The 16,447-nt window shown below is 35.0% G+C and overlaps 1 protein-coding gene across 4 annotated transcripts in view; it reads right to left on the bottom strand.

Moving 5' to 3' along the window:
- Positions 1 to 735: 735 nt before the first annotated feature.
- LOC115891921 (myosin-15-like) overlaps positions 736 to 16,447 on the bottom strand; it is a 53,235-nt gene continuing 37,523 nt past the window's right edge. For 3 of the 4 annotated variants that reach the window (XM_030912527.1, XM_030912525.1, XM_030912526.1), the window contains exons 2-10: positions 9,392 to 10,861; positions 5,999 to 6,546; positions 5,819 to 5,927; positions 4,861 to 5,034; positions 3,870 to 4,031; positions 3,685 to 3,810; positions 3,103 to 3,302; positions 2,875 to 3,039; positions 736 to 880 (exon numbers count right to left, since the gene is read on the bottom strand). In XM_030912527.1, the coding sequence (XP_030768387.1) occupies positions 746 to 880; positions 2,875 to 3,039; positions 3,103 to 3,302; positions 3,685 to 3,810; positions 3,870 to 4,031; positions 4,861 to 5,034; positions 5,819 to 5,927; positions 5,999 to 6,546; positions 9,392 to 10,841 (3,069 nt within the window). In that variant the 5' untranslated portion in view covers positions 10,842 to 10,861 and the 3' untranslated portion in view covers positions 736 to 745. Of the gene's footprint in view, positions 881 to 2,874; positions 3,040 to 3,102; positions 3,303 to 3,684; positions 3,811 to 3,869; positions 4,032 to 4,860; positions 5,035 to 5,818; positions 5,928 to 5,998; positions 6,547 to 9,391; positions 10,862 to 13,677; positions 13,696 to 16,447 lie in introns of those variants that run through there. The other variant, XM_030912529.1, reaches the window with a different exon arrangement.

Here is a 16,447-nt window from a genome sequence, read left to right on the forward strand (position 1 = left end):
ACGTCTGCCAATGGGTTTAGGACAACAAGCAACAAATTCTCTTAGAAGGGCTAAGTCGTCATCTGCTGCAAACCTAATACTCTTTATAGGTTCTTTAGTATTGGAAGAGGTGGAATCCATATTTTGGGCCATATTTATTTAATTAAAACTAATCACAGCTACTTAAATATCAAATTACCTAATAAAACTAAAGCAATAATTCAAAACAATTGAAACATAAGCTAAAATAAAAGATCTCGCCGGCCGGCAGGGTTCGGAAAACTACATGTAACATTTAAAAACGACAGAAGAAAAACACGTAGTTAATCAGGTAAATTACGTCTTAGTTAACTACTTCCGATCTCGCCGGCCGGCTCCGGTTGTCAAATACCCGCACATGTCCATTTAAGCAATTTATAAACGTTATCAGAGATTATTTAGAAAGAGCGCTTGGTGTAATTGATCCGCAAATTACGTCAGGCGGTAACGTTATTAGCGGGTGTTGCGTTGACTCGTGCATATCGTAACCATGATAAGGTACGCGTAAATACTGGATGACGCTATTCGGTTTTCCGATATCTCTCTAATAACTGTGCCGGTCAGGCGCTGTGCACAATTTTAGAGGCCATAAGTGGGCGTGCTATGTGCGCATTCTAGAAGTAGTTATTAAGAACGTACGAAAAACAATTAAGAAAAAACAAAGATTTCTAAAACTACGTATAATCTGTTCATTAACCTCATGAAAAGCTACGTTATCAATGGCATATTATAATTGTCTCTTGGTTTCGTTCATGGCATCTTTCAGGCTTTCAGTCAGTACCTGTTTGCTGGCTAGGAACTCTTGGTTCAGTTCGTTCAGTCGTTTATCTTTCTCAGTAATTTTTTCTTTTAAAGAAGGAACCTAAAGAAAATTAAAGAATCTTGAAATTTAACATTTCACTAGTCCGAAAAAGTAGCAAAATAAGCGTTCGGCATTTAACGTTTTATGTAAAACTGGCTAGGTATTTTTACACAAATGAAGAAGGAAATTAAAGATAAAATATTATACTATATCCGTATTGTAGCACATTTTTAGACAACTTCTTTATTTTTAAGATTTTGATGGTCAAACATCAACAAAATATTCCTTATGTTTGGACTAAATTTTCTCGAAAATAAAGACATACTTTAAAATTCGGTTACAATACGAAAATAGATTGAAGTTTTGTGATTACAGTGGTATATAATTTATATGGTTTTGTATCAAATTGCTCGCTATTTTATGGCAAATGCTGAAGCTCTGCAAACCTTAATCAAGCCTTAATCAAAGCACGTGTGTTTGGAATTTTGGGTGTGGTTTAACACGACAGGATCGGGCTAAGCCTTAGGCTGATTTCTGAAATATAATATACATATATTTCCTTCGGCCACACACCCGCTTTACCCGACCCCTGAGAGCCACCCGAACAGTACAGCGTAATAGATTCTTAACCTGATGCTTTATTATACGAGGCATGTTTTTTAAGTACGTACCGTTTTGCGATTCCGCCGCCGCAGCGCTACGGTCGGCGTTCCGCGCATGCGCGCTGGTTACCTACATCTCTTGTCTATGCACAGACGCCAGTACAGTCTGATTCTTCATTGTATACGTTGTTTATTGAGTGTTTAAGATGCTTCCGACAATCGTGAGCCCCGCCGATTGTGAAGTACGGGCTGTCATACGATTTCTTAGTTCTAAAGGCGTAAAACCGATCGATATTCATCGTGAGATCTGTGAAGTTTACGGACAAAATATTATGAGTGATGGAATGGTAAGGAAATGGGTGAGAGCATTTAAAGATGGCCGCACAAATGTGCATGATGAAGAACGGAGTGGGCGTCCTTCGGTCGTTAATGAAGATTTGGTGCAGAAAGTGGACGAAAAGGTGAAAAAAAACAGACGCTTTACAATTTCATCATTGTGAGACTACTTTCCTCAATGTTCTCGTAGTGTTTTGTATCGCATTGCGACCGAGAACTTGAATTACCGGAAATTGTGTTCACGTTGGGTTCCGAAAATGTTGAGGGATTTGCACAAAACCCAACGTTTAGGCAGTGCATTGACTTTCCTTGAGCAGTACCACAATGAAGGTGAAGATTTTTTAGACAAAATTGTTACTGGTGACGAAACATGGGTGGCCTACGAAACACCAGAATCGAAACAACAGTCCATGGAATGGCGACATTCATCATCACCCAAAACAGTGAAGTTTAAGCAAACAATTTCTGCCCGGAGAATCATGTGCAGTTTTTTGGGACAGAAAAGGAGTATTGCTAGTGGAGTTTCTGCCTCGTAATGAGACAGTCAAGGCAGCATCTTATTGTGAGACATTGAACAATCTGCGCCGTGCAATCCAAAACAAAAGACGTGGCAAGTTGAGTAAGGGTATTGTTTTGCTGCATGATAATGCCCGTCCACATGTGGCTAATCGGACCAAAGATCTCATCAAATCTTTTAAATGGGAAACTCTGATCATCCTCCATACAGCCCTGATCTGGCGCCCAGTGACTACCATTTATTCCTGCACTTGAAGAAACACCTGGGCAGTCAGCGTCTTCAAGACGATAACGAAGTCAAAACAGTTGTGATACAGTGGTTAACCAGTCAGGCGGCAGAATTTTATGAGGAGGGTATTGAAAAACTGGTGCCACGTTATGACAAGTGCCTCAATATTCACGGAAATTATGTAGAAAAGTAGATTAAGGTACAGGCTTTCATGTAAAAATAAAATTATTGCGATATCTTTGCACGTTTTTTTAATTCCAAAACGGTACTTACTTAAAAAACATGCCTCGTATTATATATGTGTATTATTACATTAAATATTTCAAGACTTGATGATGTAATATACAAATAAATAAATGAGTGCGAATTACCTCGTTTTGTGTAATAATAAGTCTTGCTAAAACCTCTTCTGATGGCATTTCACCAGTATCACTAAAAACTCCTATTTGTCTATCAACATCTTCCTCTTTCACTCTCATTTCAAGCTCAGCCTTTGACAGAACCGTTGACAGATCGCACACATCTTGATTCAGCTTCTAAAAAATATATATTTTTTTTTATTTTAAACGCTTATTTTATTAAAGTATTAATTTATTTACCTCTACTTCCTCTCTTTGTTTGTTTAATTCACTTTTAACTCCATCCATCTCCGTGTTTTTCCGACTCAGCTGACTCATCAACTCTTTGACTTCACTCTTGAGTCGGGCGCCTAAGACTTCCCAGTCTTTCAGCTGTTTCACCACTAGTTTGTTGGTTTCTTTTTGTTTGTCCACTTGTTCTGTCAGCGAGTCTCTTTGATCTAGGAAAATCGGTACAAAACATTACAGTGATTTAACAGTTATTGTCACTATTAAAAGTTAAAGAGAACTGTTAAAAGTTCTTAACAGTAACTGTTAAGTATCAAGAGTAACTGTTAAAAATAGCTGTTGATGTTTTAACAGTTACATACTGCTCAAAGTATTAACAGTAACTGTTAAAAGTTTTAATACTAACTGTTAAGTGTTTTGACAGTTTAATTTTTTTTAAAAACAGTGTAATATATTTCTTTTTCTTTAAAAATCAAGAACGCACAGTTTTGTACAAAATTCTTGTATTCCATGTTTGAAATTAGTGTTTTATAATACATTTTATTTCAAAAATGCTTATTTTGTGCAGTAAACACAAATATAACGATTTTATACCTTGTAGTTCATTCATGCAGTCGTCGTTCTCAATCTGAATGATCCTGATGACCTTCAATAACCTGGTGATGACGTTATCGACATCTATCACTTGATCAACTAAAGAAATAGGTGGCAAAAACTCACCTAGAAAAAAAAATTAATATTTAGTACAGAGCGTCCCCAAAAATATTCCTGTAACATACTTAAAGAGAAAATATCACTGGTGAACGATGTATTGAGACTAGTCGGTTCAGAACACTGCCTGCTCAGGTATATATTCGAAACGTCTTTCAAACTTTCGCTGTGAGTTAGCCTCGAACTCAGCATGCTGCCATGTCCTGAAGAGATCATATTATGAGAATGACCTACAAAAAATATGTTTATAATGATTGTACAGTGTATAAATAAGTTTATTTTAATATCAAAGAATTTTCAAGGGTTTTTTTTAGTATATTTTTCTTATTTAGCGTGTCTATGCAAAAGTTTTATCTGTAGAATATTCAAAAATCAATGCTGACATAGAAGTACAAAATGCAGACAGTCTCCTTAAGTGACCGTAACTGAATATAAGAAAATATTGGAAACGTTTACTGTTTAAAAAGTAAAAACAATACAGTGAAATACTTAAAAGTCTTGGAAGTAACTGTTAAAAGTATTAACAGTAACTGTTAAAAGTTTTAACAGTTACTCTTTAAAAATAAAAACCATTACGGAAAAACAATAAATAACAATACAATAAAACAGCTAAGTTTTAACAGTAACTGTTAAAAGTGTTATCAGAAACGGTTGAAACTTCTAACAGTTACTCTTTAAACAGTAAAAATTTCAGTTATAACCTCTAGCAAACTTTGTACAAAGTTTTATAGTCATATTATTAATTATGACATGACAGAACACTGAGAAACAACTTAACCATTATTTTTTAAACAGTAAGGATTTAACAGTTACTCTTTAAACAGTAAAAACAATACAGTAAAACAGTTAAAAGTTTTAGCAGTAACTGTTAAAACCTTTAACAGTTACTGTTAAAAGTATTTTCAGTAACGGTTAAAACTTTTAACAGTTACTCTTTAAACAGTAAAAATCTCTGTGATGTCCTTTTGCTTTAGAAGCAAAAAACTAATTATGACATGATTGAGATCGTTTGAAACTTTGTTTTTCAATAAGAGCTCTAGTGCTATTATAAATACAAACCATCAGGAACCACCACGTCTTCCAGAACGTGTTCCATCATGAGACATGGTTCTGTTTCGGAATCTAGCATTTCGTTGGAACTGCTGCGGTCATACAGGCTGTCCTTTCTGCTCAAATCTTTACCGGAGGCTGCGTTTTTTATGGCATTGATCACAGCAGAAACAAACGAAGAACCTACAAAGAAAAGAGATTGAAAAATGTATTACAGGGTTGTTCACCACATACGACACGGAGTATTGTAGCTAAACGATTAGATTTTTACAAATTGTAAGTTTTAGGTTCATTGAAGGACTATTAGAACTACGATTTAAAGTTATTTCTACAAGATATAGAGTGTCCCAAATAAATAAAAGATATGAAAGTTGTCCTTTTTTAAACGAAACACCCTGTATATTATTACATTTTTAGGTTCTACGATTAAAATAAAGGTGAATCTCATTAAAGTTTATCACACTTAAACCTTACCGTTTTTGAAATATTTTCAATTTTGTGAAATTGCAGTAAAAATTTTAAGGCTTCATTTCTCCAAGGGTATCAAAGTTTTTAATATTAAATATTTACTGAAGTTTATTTATTGATTAGTTATTGTGTTGCAATAATAATAATAATACCTCATACAGAGTGTCTAAAAATTTATTTTAAATAATTTATAGTTTTAAACGGCAATGACTTGTTTAATTTAAATGGAACACCCTGTATATTTTAGGAGAATCAGATGCACAATTTAATTGTCTATCAAATTGTATTGTACCATTTTTTCCCTATCCTTTCAAGTTTTCGTAGAAAATGCATTTTCTTACAATTTAGACCTCATTTATCAATATACCCAAGTGGTGAACAACCCTGTTCGTTTAGCTACAATACTCCGTGTCGTATGTGGTGAACAACCCTGTATATTTTCGATAGGAATGAGCGAAAGAAAATTCGATAGAAAAAACTAGATATTGTATGAACAAACCTTTTCCATTTGGAGACTGCTTGTCTTCAGTAAACAACCTGGATTTTTCTGGAGTCGACTCTACACTACTGCTACTGTTATTATATGCTTCGTTGTGATATATAACATCCTGTAATATTAAAACAAATCATTAATATCATTGACATGAAAGAATTAGAGCAGATTTATTGATATACTCACTTCTAGTTCCTGGTCTGAAATATTGTAAGCCGCTACAAGTTCATCTACCAATCCACTAAGTCTTTGAATAAGGGAAGCTAAAGCTACAGAAGCTCCAGATACAGAGCTTCCTTGATGTACTAACAATTCTCTACTTTTAGCCTCTAAGTTTCCTATTCTAGCTTGCAATCCTAGTTTCTCTAAACGTCTTTGCTCACTAAGCCTAGCAAGCTGTTTACATTCTTCCTGTTGCTCAGCTATTTCTTTATCTTTTTCTATAAAAACTTGCTGATATCTTTTTATTTCACCTTCCGCTTCCTTCAAAGCATCTGCCAGAGTCGTTTTTTCAGCTTGCAAGAACTCCTGAAGCTCTATACTTTCAGCTTCCAGGTCTTGGTGTTGCTGGAGTAGAGTTTTTTGAGCTGCCAGACTCTTTTCCAAGTCTATTTGGAAGGAACGGCAGTAGTTGTTGAGTTTGGCTATTTCCTCTTCTTGTTGGATGATCACTTGACTGACGTTTTGAAACCTGTTTTCAAGCACCAGCAAACTGTCGTTGGAAGAACTTGATTCTGGAAAAAGATTATATTGATATTATATAGTGTTTATCATCAGTGATCAATTAATATTGATATTTTAATATAAATTGTAAATACAAAGAGTAAAGCTTTATACAAAGACCAATCATCACTTATGGAGCACTAGAATGGTGGGAAGCGGTACTTAAAGAGACTAATAGAAAAAGCCTCACAAAAGTACAGCGATTAGCAGCTCTAGATACAACTGGAGCAAGGAACAACACAGCGCAAGCTGCGCTAGAAGCAATTGTGAACTTGCAATCAATCGACTGGCTCGTGAAGGATCTGGCCGCTAAGGGTGCCCTAAGATTAAGGGAATCCAATCTGTGGAACCAGACCAACTACGGTCACTCGAGGATATTGCCAGTGATAGGAAAAATCATGGTGAACACGAGTCCACATCTGCTAGACCAGAAAACGGACTATATGCTCACCAAACATGATTTTGGAGAAAAGATAAGGATTCGCATCCCGACAAGAGAAGAATGGGAAAGCAACCGAGTAGTGAACACTCAAGAGATAGCAGCCTACACAGATGCTTCCGTAAATTCAGGGGGCACAGGGGTAGGCATCTTCTCAGAGAAACTAGACATTCGACGATCTTTGAGGCTATCGGATGGCTGTAATGTTCTACAAGCAGAGGTTAACGCCATAAAGGAAGCGACTAGATGTATACGAGAGAAAATTGCTGATAGACCAATAGGGGATATAGTGATATACTCTGACAGCTTGGCTGCTTTAAGAAGCACCACCATGTAATCAGTGAGATCGAAAACTGTGATGGAATGCCGAGACGCACTGTCCTGGCTGCGTCGGGGCGGGACTACTCTGTGCTGGGTGCCAGGCCACAGCAATGTGGTGGTCAATCAGGAAGCAGACAGACTCGCCAAAGACAGGGCCAGGGAAGAGGCTGTGGCAGATGACCCACTACTTGTGACGATCAACACACTGAAGGAGACTATAGGAACTACCATCAAAGCCAAGCAGCAAGAGATGTGGCAACACCGTGAGGACTGCGCTACAGCTCGAAAACCCGAAGAGCCAGTGGTAGATAGCAAAAAGACAAAACAACTACTAGAGCACATTGTAGGTGTCGTCTCTGGAAACTGTCCCACGGGGGTAAACCTCGTAAGATGGAAGGTTTCCGACGACGACTACTGCAGAGAATGCGGAGAGGAAGAATAAACCATAGAGCACCTGCTGTGCCACTGTCCGGCACTGGAATACCGACGCTTTAAAACTTTAGGGCAAGGTTTTTTGGAGGGACTAGAGGAAGCAGCAGAAGCCAACATCAGCGAAATCGGGAACTTTGCAAAGAGCTGGAAGTGCTTTAACGCAAAGAAAGAATGAGAAGACGGTTTGGTAAAACAATACAGGGGTATCGCAATGGGCCCCTAAAACTGGTTAGGTATTTTTACATAAATGAAGAAGGAAATTAAAGATAAAGGAGTATACCATATCCGTATTGTAGCACATTTTTAGACAATTTCTTTGTTTTTAAGATTTTGATGGTCAAACATCAACAAAATATTCCTTATGTTTGGACTAAATTTTCTCGAAATTAAAGACATAATTTAAAATTCCGTTACAATATGGAAATAGACTGAAGTTTTGTGATTCCAGTGATATATAATTTATATGGTTTTGTAACACATTGCTCGTTTTTTTTGTGGCAAATGCTGAAGCTCTGCAAACCTTAATCAAGACTTAATCAAAGCACGTGTGTTTGGTATATTGGGTGTGGCTTAACTATGGACACGTGTGACTGTGACAGTTAGTTTTGACATAAGAAACGTCAAAAATTGATGTTGTCGTTCGATCGCGATCAAATTTGGTGGGTAGGCTACGTAATCTTTGTTTACATCTTCATCAGGGTGAGACCTTTGAATAAGAAGACTAAGGAAGGTGCAAAATGCTATCCATGTATTCATGCATGGTGGGCGGAAAAAGGACTCTAGGGTGGGGATCCTAGACAGTTCTGTTTGACGATTCATTTGACACATTTGAATTTGATTTGAAATTTTGTGGATTTGTCAGTCTCTACGGAGCATATTTTATGTTATTTATTATTTATTCTACTACTGATAGTTGTATAAAGGTAGTAAATCTAGATGGAAATTGTGGCACAACTTAAATTAACAGTGACACTATCGCGATTTATCGAAAAAGACTCTAAAATAGTTGGTTGTGTAGCGTGCAATAGATCTCGGCAAAAATCGAGTGAAATAATGGAACAACTTTTCGCTAGTAAGTGACTATATAATATACATACGTGTAGTAAACCGATCATTTATGAAATTCACTTAAATTATCTAATTATATAATTTTTCTTCAATTTTTGCTTTTATTTACCTCTTGTCATGGTCAAAGATTAGATGTCAAAGAATTTAGATACGTCAATTTGACCTACCTGCTTCAGTAGCGTATCGGATGTTTATGGTCATAAATAATTATTATAACTTATCTATTTTTATTAGAATTTTATATTTTTATAACAATTTTAATAACTACCAACATTTATTCCCAGCGTAAAATAAAAAAAAAATATTGAGTCTATTTATTTTTTTTATTAGAACGGCATTGATAAACCGGAATTTAAGTCGGCCAAATTTGAGGCCCATCGCGGTGGACCTATGATTTTTGATATGCTCCTTCCTTCGTCTTCTTATTCAACGGAGTGAGACGTACAGACAGACGGAGATACGGACAGACAGATGGACAGAAAGACGGACAGACAGACGGCGAGAAGTTTCACTTCGAATATACGCACATAGTGAACACACATTTTTTTTACATATTCCAATTTCCATAAATAAATAAGAAATTGATAATACTTTACCTGTAGCTTCAGTGTTTTCTGCTTGTCCTAATATGGCAAGTACCCTTTGAGAATTATTGTTCAGTTCTTCTCTCAAGCCTTTTTTCTCTAAAGTCTCAGCCTTAAGCCTCGATTCAGTCTCGTTCAACTTCTCAGTCTGATCCTTATGCTGACTCAGCAAACTATCGTACTTCTCAGTCAAATTCCTCAGTTGGTTTTTGAGTTTCTCCATTTCTTTCGAATGTATATCGACCTGGACCTCTTTGGTGCACTGATCGATATCTTGGGGGTCTTTCGGAGACACCATGGCACCATTCAAGGCCTTGTTTATATCACACATCGTCAAGGCCGTCTGGATATTCATTTCGTGGTATATTTTCGTTTTGGCTTTGTTTTTCGGGACGTATAACGAACTAAACATCCTGGATGGAGTGTTTTCTTTAGAGCTCTTCTTGTTTATTGTCGTAGAAGGATTAAGAACTTTCTTTTCATCAGTAACTTTGTCTTTTTCTTTTTTCCTTCTCGGTAATGTAGCATATTTTTCTATAGTCTTACTGTCAGTGTGTGATATTCTAGATTTATGTTCCGTATTGACTCTCAGAGACCTCGTCATGGCAGAAGATGTCTTACTAGACCATCTATTGTCTTCTGTAGGTGTTGCCTGGGTGGAAGTTCTACTCAAACAAGTGGGAGGCATAGATCTAGGTCCTTGTGTTTTCCTAACAGAGTCTTTCCTGTTAAGATCCAGGTTATTCGGTACAGGTTTGCTTCTGGAGCTTGCAATACTTGTTCGTGAAGTTGGCGCAGTCTTACTTTGAAGCCTATCCAAGCTTTTGAGTCGGGAAGGATTACTCGACGTTCTTAGAGGTGTTGCGGGTGGTTTTGACTTGGATCTATCCCTGATGGTGGTTGTGGGTGTCTTTTTTGACTCGTTTGAGTTCAGGATTTTCTTCTTCGCCGATGATAAAGTGCTACGTCTACATCTGCTTTGGGATCCGCTCAGTGAAGAACTTTCACTACCGTTCTCGCTAGTAACGTCACCGTTTCTCAAAGTATAATCCTCTAAAAGCGTCGAATTCTTCCTCACTAAAAGATTGTAGGCTTCTTCGTAGTTAGAACAACAAGAAATAATCGAAGAGTCGCAAGATTGAGCGCAGATATTTTCGAAGTCCTGAGAAACCCCGCTGTTCGAACTTAAAGCTCTCTGATACTCTATTGCTTCGGCTATTTCAACACCACTATCACTTCCTTCGCACAATAACTGTTTTTTACTGTCACTAGAATTATTGAGATGTTGTTCGATCACTGTGATGTTGTTTGTGACGTTTAGGAACCCGTGAATGTTGGAGTCTGCTTCAATGTCTTCGTGTTCTTCCATGGCAGGTGGAGGTAAAGCATCTTCTTTGGCTTCAGAATGTACAGTGATGTTTACGGGCTCTGGCTGAGTGTTGTGTGGAATGTCCGGGTCCATTTCCGTTTAATTGTCCTGTCCTGAAATAGACGAAAGTGATATAAATATCGTTGACATATACAAAGGAATTAGATTTGCAATACGGAAACGTCTTGTATTTATATATAAATGCATAGCGGAGACTAAATTTATTTTAGATACGGGGGTCATTCGTTTGGATTTTGGCACATCTGGCGATGAAGATTTAGGGTAGGCAGAGCTGCAAGTTTTTGTTTCATATATTTTTATCGTAAATTTCCCCAAAACATGTGGGATCCCCCAAAACAGTTCTGTACCAAATTTCGTTTAAAAATATTAATTATTAATAATTCTGCAGTTAAATTAAATAATTCCCTATTTTTGCCAATTTAACGATGAGTTATCACGTAACCCTTGAAAAAAACAATCCACAACAATAGGTTTTATTAGCTGTCAATTCTTGCAGCGTAGAATTGAATATTAATTTAATAGCACGCAGAAAAGTGTTGTATCAAGAAATATTATTTGCATTATGGAACAATTAAATATTAGGGATAAAATTGAAATTATTCGTTTAGTGGGTGATAACTATCTTCAAGCAGGAGAAGCTGCCAGAGAATTTAACAACAGACATCCCGACAGACCGCAGTAAGTAGAAGCACGGTTCAACGAATAAATAGAGTTTTTAATGAAACTGGTTGTGTGTCAAAATACTTACTAAAAAACAGAAGGCCGGAACATCGAATAAATAGGCGGAATGAGGAAATATTAGAATATTTTCGTAACAATCCTCGTGCAAGCATTAGAGGCGCCAGTGTTGATTTGGATATACCAAGGGAAAATATTAGGAGATGTTTGCGAACTAATAAAGTTAAACCCTTTAAACCAAAGATTTTACACACTTTGGAAAACGGAGATGATGTTAGACGATTAGAATTCTGCTTATGGGCTCAAGCAGAGTATTTAAATAATAGAAATTTCTTAAAAGAAATTTTATTTAGTGATGAGGCAACATTTAGTACAAACGGAGTAGTATCCTCTCAAAATTCGCGATTCTGGGCAGTCGAAAACCCTGAATGGGTGATCAATACAAGAAGACAGTATTCTCAGAAATTAAATGTGTGGTGTGGCATACTTGATGATAGAATCATTGGTCCATATTTTTTTGAGAGAAATTTGAATAGTCCAACGTTTTTGAATTTTCTGATTAATGACTTTTGGGATGCAATACATAATTTACCATGCCAAACCCGTTTGAATTTAAAATTTCAATTGGACGGATCACCTGTGCATAACGCGGCAGTTGTCAGGGAATGGTTAAATGAAAATTTTGAAAATAAGTGGATAGGTCGAAATAGCCCGCTAATTGAGTGGCCACCGAGATCCCCGGACCTAACACCCCTTGATTTCTTTCTTTGGGGTTTCTTAAAGCAACAAGTTTACAAGTCTAGACCTCAATCTGTAGATGAATTACGTATTAGAATTACAGAGGCTTCTGCAAATATTACACCACAGCAGCTTAGGAATGTAACTGTTAATCTAAGAAAAGATGCGACAAATGTATTGAACTGAATGGAGGGCTGGTAGAAGCAACTAGAATTATTTGAATATGTTTAACTTATTATTCGGTTATTGTGTTGCTTGTAGTATTTTTATCATTGTTTGTAATAAAACTCGTTGTCGTGGATTGTTTTTTTCAAGGGTTACTTGATAACTCATCGTTAAATTGGCAAAAATAGGGAATTATTTAATTTAACTGCAGAATTATTAATAATTAATATTTTTTAAATGAAATTTGGTATAGAACTGTTTTGGGGGATGCCGAATGTAGGGGTGTACTCAAATTTTTTGAAAAAAAATCGCTAATATGATTTTGCAAATTTTTCACCACAAAAACTTTGTTAAGTAGGCCTTGTTTTTTGTGAAATAACATGACATTGAGCCCTAAAGTACATTTTTTGAAACTTTATATTTGAAAAAAAAAATCATCAAAATCGGACTATAAACACAGATTTTATGGAGGGTGCCCGGTCTTGAGTGGGTCACACTGTACATGTGTTTACCATCTTTAGTTTCTTTAGTTATAAAAAAGTAGCAACTGTGAAAACCGTATCTTTGTACCGCTGCTCATAAACGAGAAAGCCTGTGAAACACACAAAAATGGGACAACCGGTACTAATTTTTGTTTAAGTTGTTGATGTTTTTACATGTCTGTTTTTATGAAACAGGAAGTGACCGAAAACAATTGAATACGTCAATCAATCTTAATTTATGTCATATACTAACATACCAAATCTCGTTAGGTCTTTATGTTAAAAAACAAAAAAAGTATAGGGGTGAGCCACTTTTGAGACGCAACCGGTATATATTATGTACTTTTTTTTTTTTTGAAAATTATTACAACCCAGAAGTAATATTTCTTGAAAAAACCCTGCGTATGGTCTAGAAGTAAGAATTCTATATTCTATATTTCTTCAGAAATTTATTAAAAAATCATCTGATAACAAACTACACAATGCTTATCCAATTTGCTAATAAAGTTAATGAAAATGCTTTTAAGGTATTGAGGTTAATGACAAAGCTATTTATAAAAGAGTTTACAGGAAAAATTAACCCTAATAAAAATATAACGAATGAGCTCTATCCATGAAGAGATTATTTATCCAGGTGATAGTCTGGTTAGTGTCGAAAGCCAGCCTATTTCTGGAACAGTGTCTTAATTATTCTGGATGAGCTGTGGATCAACACAATTGTGAAAAAAGGGTTAATTGACTTACTTTATTATAAACTCTCATCAATAATTGATTCTTTTTTTTTATTTAACCTATAAGATGTTAAGATAATCAGAATTATTTTTTTGTCTATTTTTAATCCTAACCTTATTGTGCTTTAATTGCTCAACTTTTAGTTTCCGACATCCCTATGATAAAAGGCTCGAATTTTACGACACCCTGTACAATATCGGACCATAACTAGAAAAAAACCGTCCTGGTGGCATACGTCCAAATAATTTAATATTTTTTTTTAGCTCGAATTCGACCTCAAGAGAAACTTAAAGACAAACATCGAATCGACTGGACGATAATCTTGATCTTGAAGCGTAAATTATGCCCATAAAAAGTCGAAAAGCAATTTTTTATAAGGCCGAAATGACCTTAGCCTACATTTCCTTTTTCTTTAATTGCTCCATCAGTCTAGACAAGGAGAAATTAGAAAAAAATCCTTATAAGATGTGAAAAACAGTTTTTCCTGATACCATAAGTGGGTGATTCCATTTTAATTGGGATTTTTTATGTCTTTTACTTGAGTTCTTAGGACACTCTGTACAAAATTAGTTGAAATATTTTACACCATAAACAAAGATTTCGAGGTAATTAATAGAAAAAAAGTAACTAAAGAACTGTAATAAAATTTCTCTATATATTCGAATTTAATGTTTAAATCACCTGGAGTAAAAGTATATTTTTGTTGCATAAGATCAGAATCTCAATAATGATCTTCAGACCTTCTAAATAAACTATATATCTGAGTAAAAGATCAACAAGGCATTGTATCTCAGTGAAATGTTTCATTTGTATTTTACAGTCACTTTAAAGCTAAGTCAAATTAACAACAGATGTAAATTAACCCAATCGTGTATTCTAACGGTCCATCGCATAGAATATTTGTCAACTTTCATAGAGAGTAAATCTCACTTTTTACTCTTTATAAAGAGTAAAATTCCCAAGCTCAGATTTTTCAAAAAAGGCATTTAATGAAACTGAAAATGTAAACAAAGAAAAAGCTGCAACGCCTTAAATTGTTGGATTGTCAATTTGAATTTTGAACGCCGAAAACTATCATATATGAGTCACTATGAGTTTTTTAGTTTTATAGTAATTTAACTGACTTTATGTTAATTAGTTTTCTTTATGTATACAAATGGACTAGTAATATTATCGTTTTTAGCACCTGAACATTTTGTACACTTGTTGCTTTAAAAACAATCTAAAATGTCGATATTCCATGGGTATAGTGATAAATGAGGTCTAAATTATAAGAAAATGCATTTTCTACGAAAACTTGAAGGGATAGGTAAAAAATGGTGTAATACAATTTGATAGACAATTAAATTTTGCATCTGATTCTCCTAAAATATACAGGGTATTCCATTTAAATTAAACAAGTTATTGCCGTTTAAAGCTAGAAAATATTTAAAATAAATTTTTAGACACTCTGTATGAGGTAGTGTTATTTTTATTATTGCATCACAATAACTGATCAATAAATAAACTTCAGTAAATATTTAGTATTAAAAACTTTGATGCCCTTGGAGAAACGAAGCCTTAAAATGTTTACTGCAATTTCACAAAATTGAAAATGTTTCAAAAACGGTAAGGTTTAAGTGTGATAAACCTTAATCAAATGTATCTTTATTTTAATAGTAGAAACTAAAAATGTAATAATATACAGGGTGTTCCGTTTAAAAAAATACAACTTTGATATTGAATTGTAGCTCTAATAGTCCTTCAACGAACCCAAAACTTACAATTTGTAAAAATCTAATTGTTTAGCTACAATACTCCGTGTCGTATGTGGTGAACAACCCTGTATAATGATTTCTTCACTCATTCTAAGAGAAATATAAAATATAACAGAAATAAGAACAAACGAGAAAACATATTCTTAAAGAAATATAAAATATAAAACTGTTTGTTAGAACGTTGCATCAACTAATTCTATATGTTTCTTTCGGCATCACATTAATTGAAGCATTTTTTAAGAGCGTCATCCAGTCCTCCATGTCATTTTTTATTTGCGTTTGTTCTCAAGAAAGAACGATTTATAAATAAAAGTGAAAATATATTTTTCCAGTTTTTCCAGACATTCTGCCAGTTCGTATTTATCAAACAAGTCCGATCTAGGGTACTCTAATCGATATAACATCGTTTTGGGTTTATTTTTACGAAAAATCTGACCAGGAAATCTTAGGAAATGATTTTTCTTTTTAATTAGTGCAAGCTCAGCTAAATTCGTGAATTTTTCTGGAAAATAGGTAAAACAAGATTCCTATTGGTTTTACAGTATAGAAGGCCAAGATGATTTCCTAATAAATAGAGAAGCAAACATCGATTTATAAAAACAGTACCAGGAAAAACTTGAAGTTTAGAAAAATATCGATAATTCAATAGCATGCAATAGTAGAACATGGATGCATAGACAGAAAGCCAAAATAGCTTCATCGACAAAGCATTTACAAAACAAATAAAAGCACAAAAAAATATAGTAAATATGATTTCAGAGCTTTGCGAAATGCGGAAAAGAATAGAAGTGACTTGATATTCAAAGGCAGATGATTGTACATTTTTTTGACATTGTACAGCATTGAGCCTTTAACTAGTTCTGAGCTCGGGGTTGGCAGATAAAGATCGTGCTCCGCATTCCTAAGTAGATAGTTGTAAGATGGCCTTTCGGGAATAGCAGATATGTGCTTGTGGATTAAACAAACGGATTCAAAAATGAATAAGGAAGGAAGAGTCAGTATTTTGAAATTTTTAAAGAAATTCTGGCAGTAAGTTCTACTGTTCAGTCCCAATAAATATCGAACTGCTCTCTTTTGAAGTTTGAAAATACGATCAAATTTTGTCGCGCAGCAAGTACCTTATACA

This window comes from Sitophilus oryzae, unplaced genomic scaffold (assembly GCF_002938485.1).
Source record: "Sitophilus oryzae breed Bouriz unplaced genomic scaffold, Soryzae_2.0 scaffold_119_pilon_pilon, whole genome shotgun sequence".
Taxonomy (NCBI): domain Eukaryota; kingdom Metazoa; phylum Arthropoda; class Insecta; order Coleoptera; family Curculionidae; genus Sitophilus; species Sitophilus oryzae.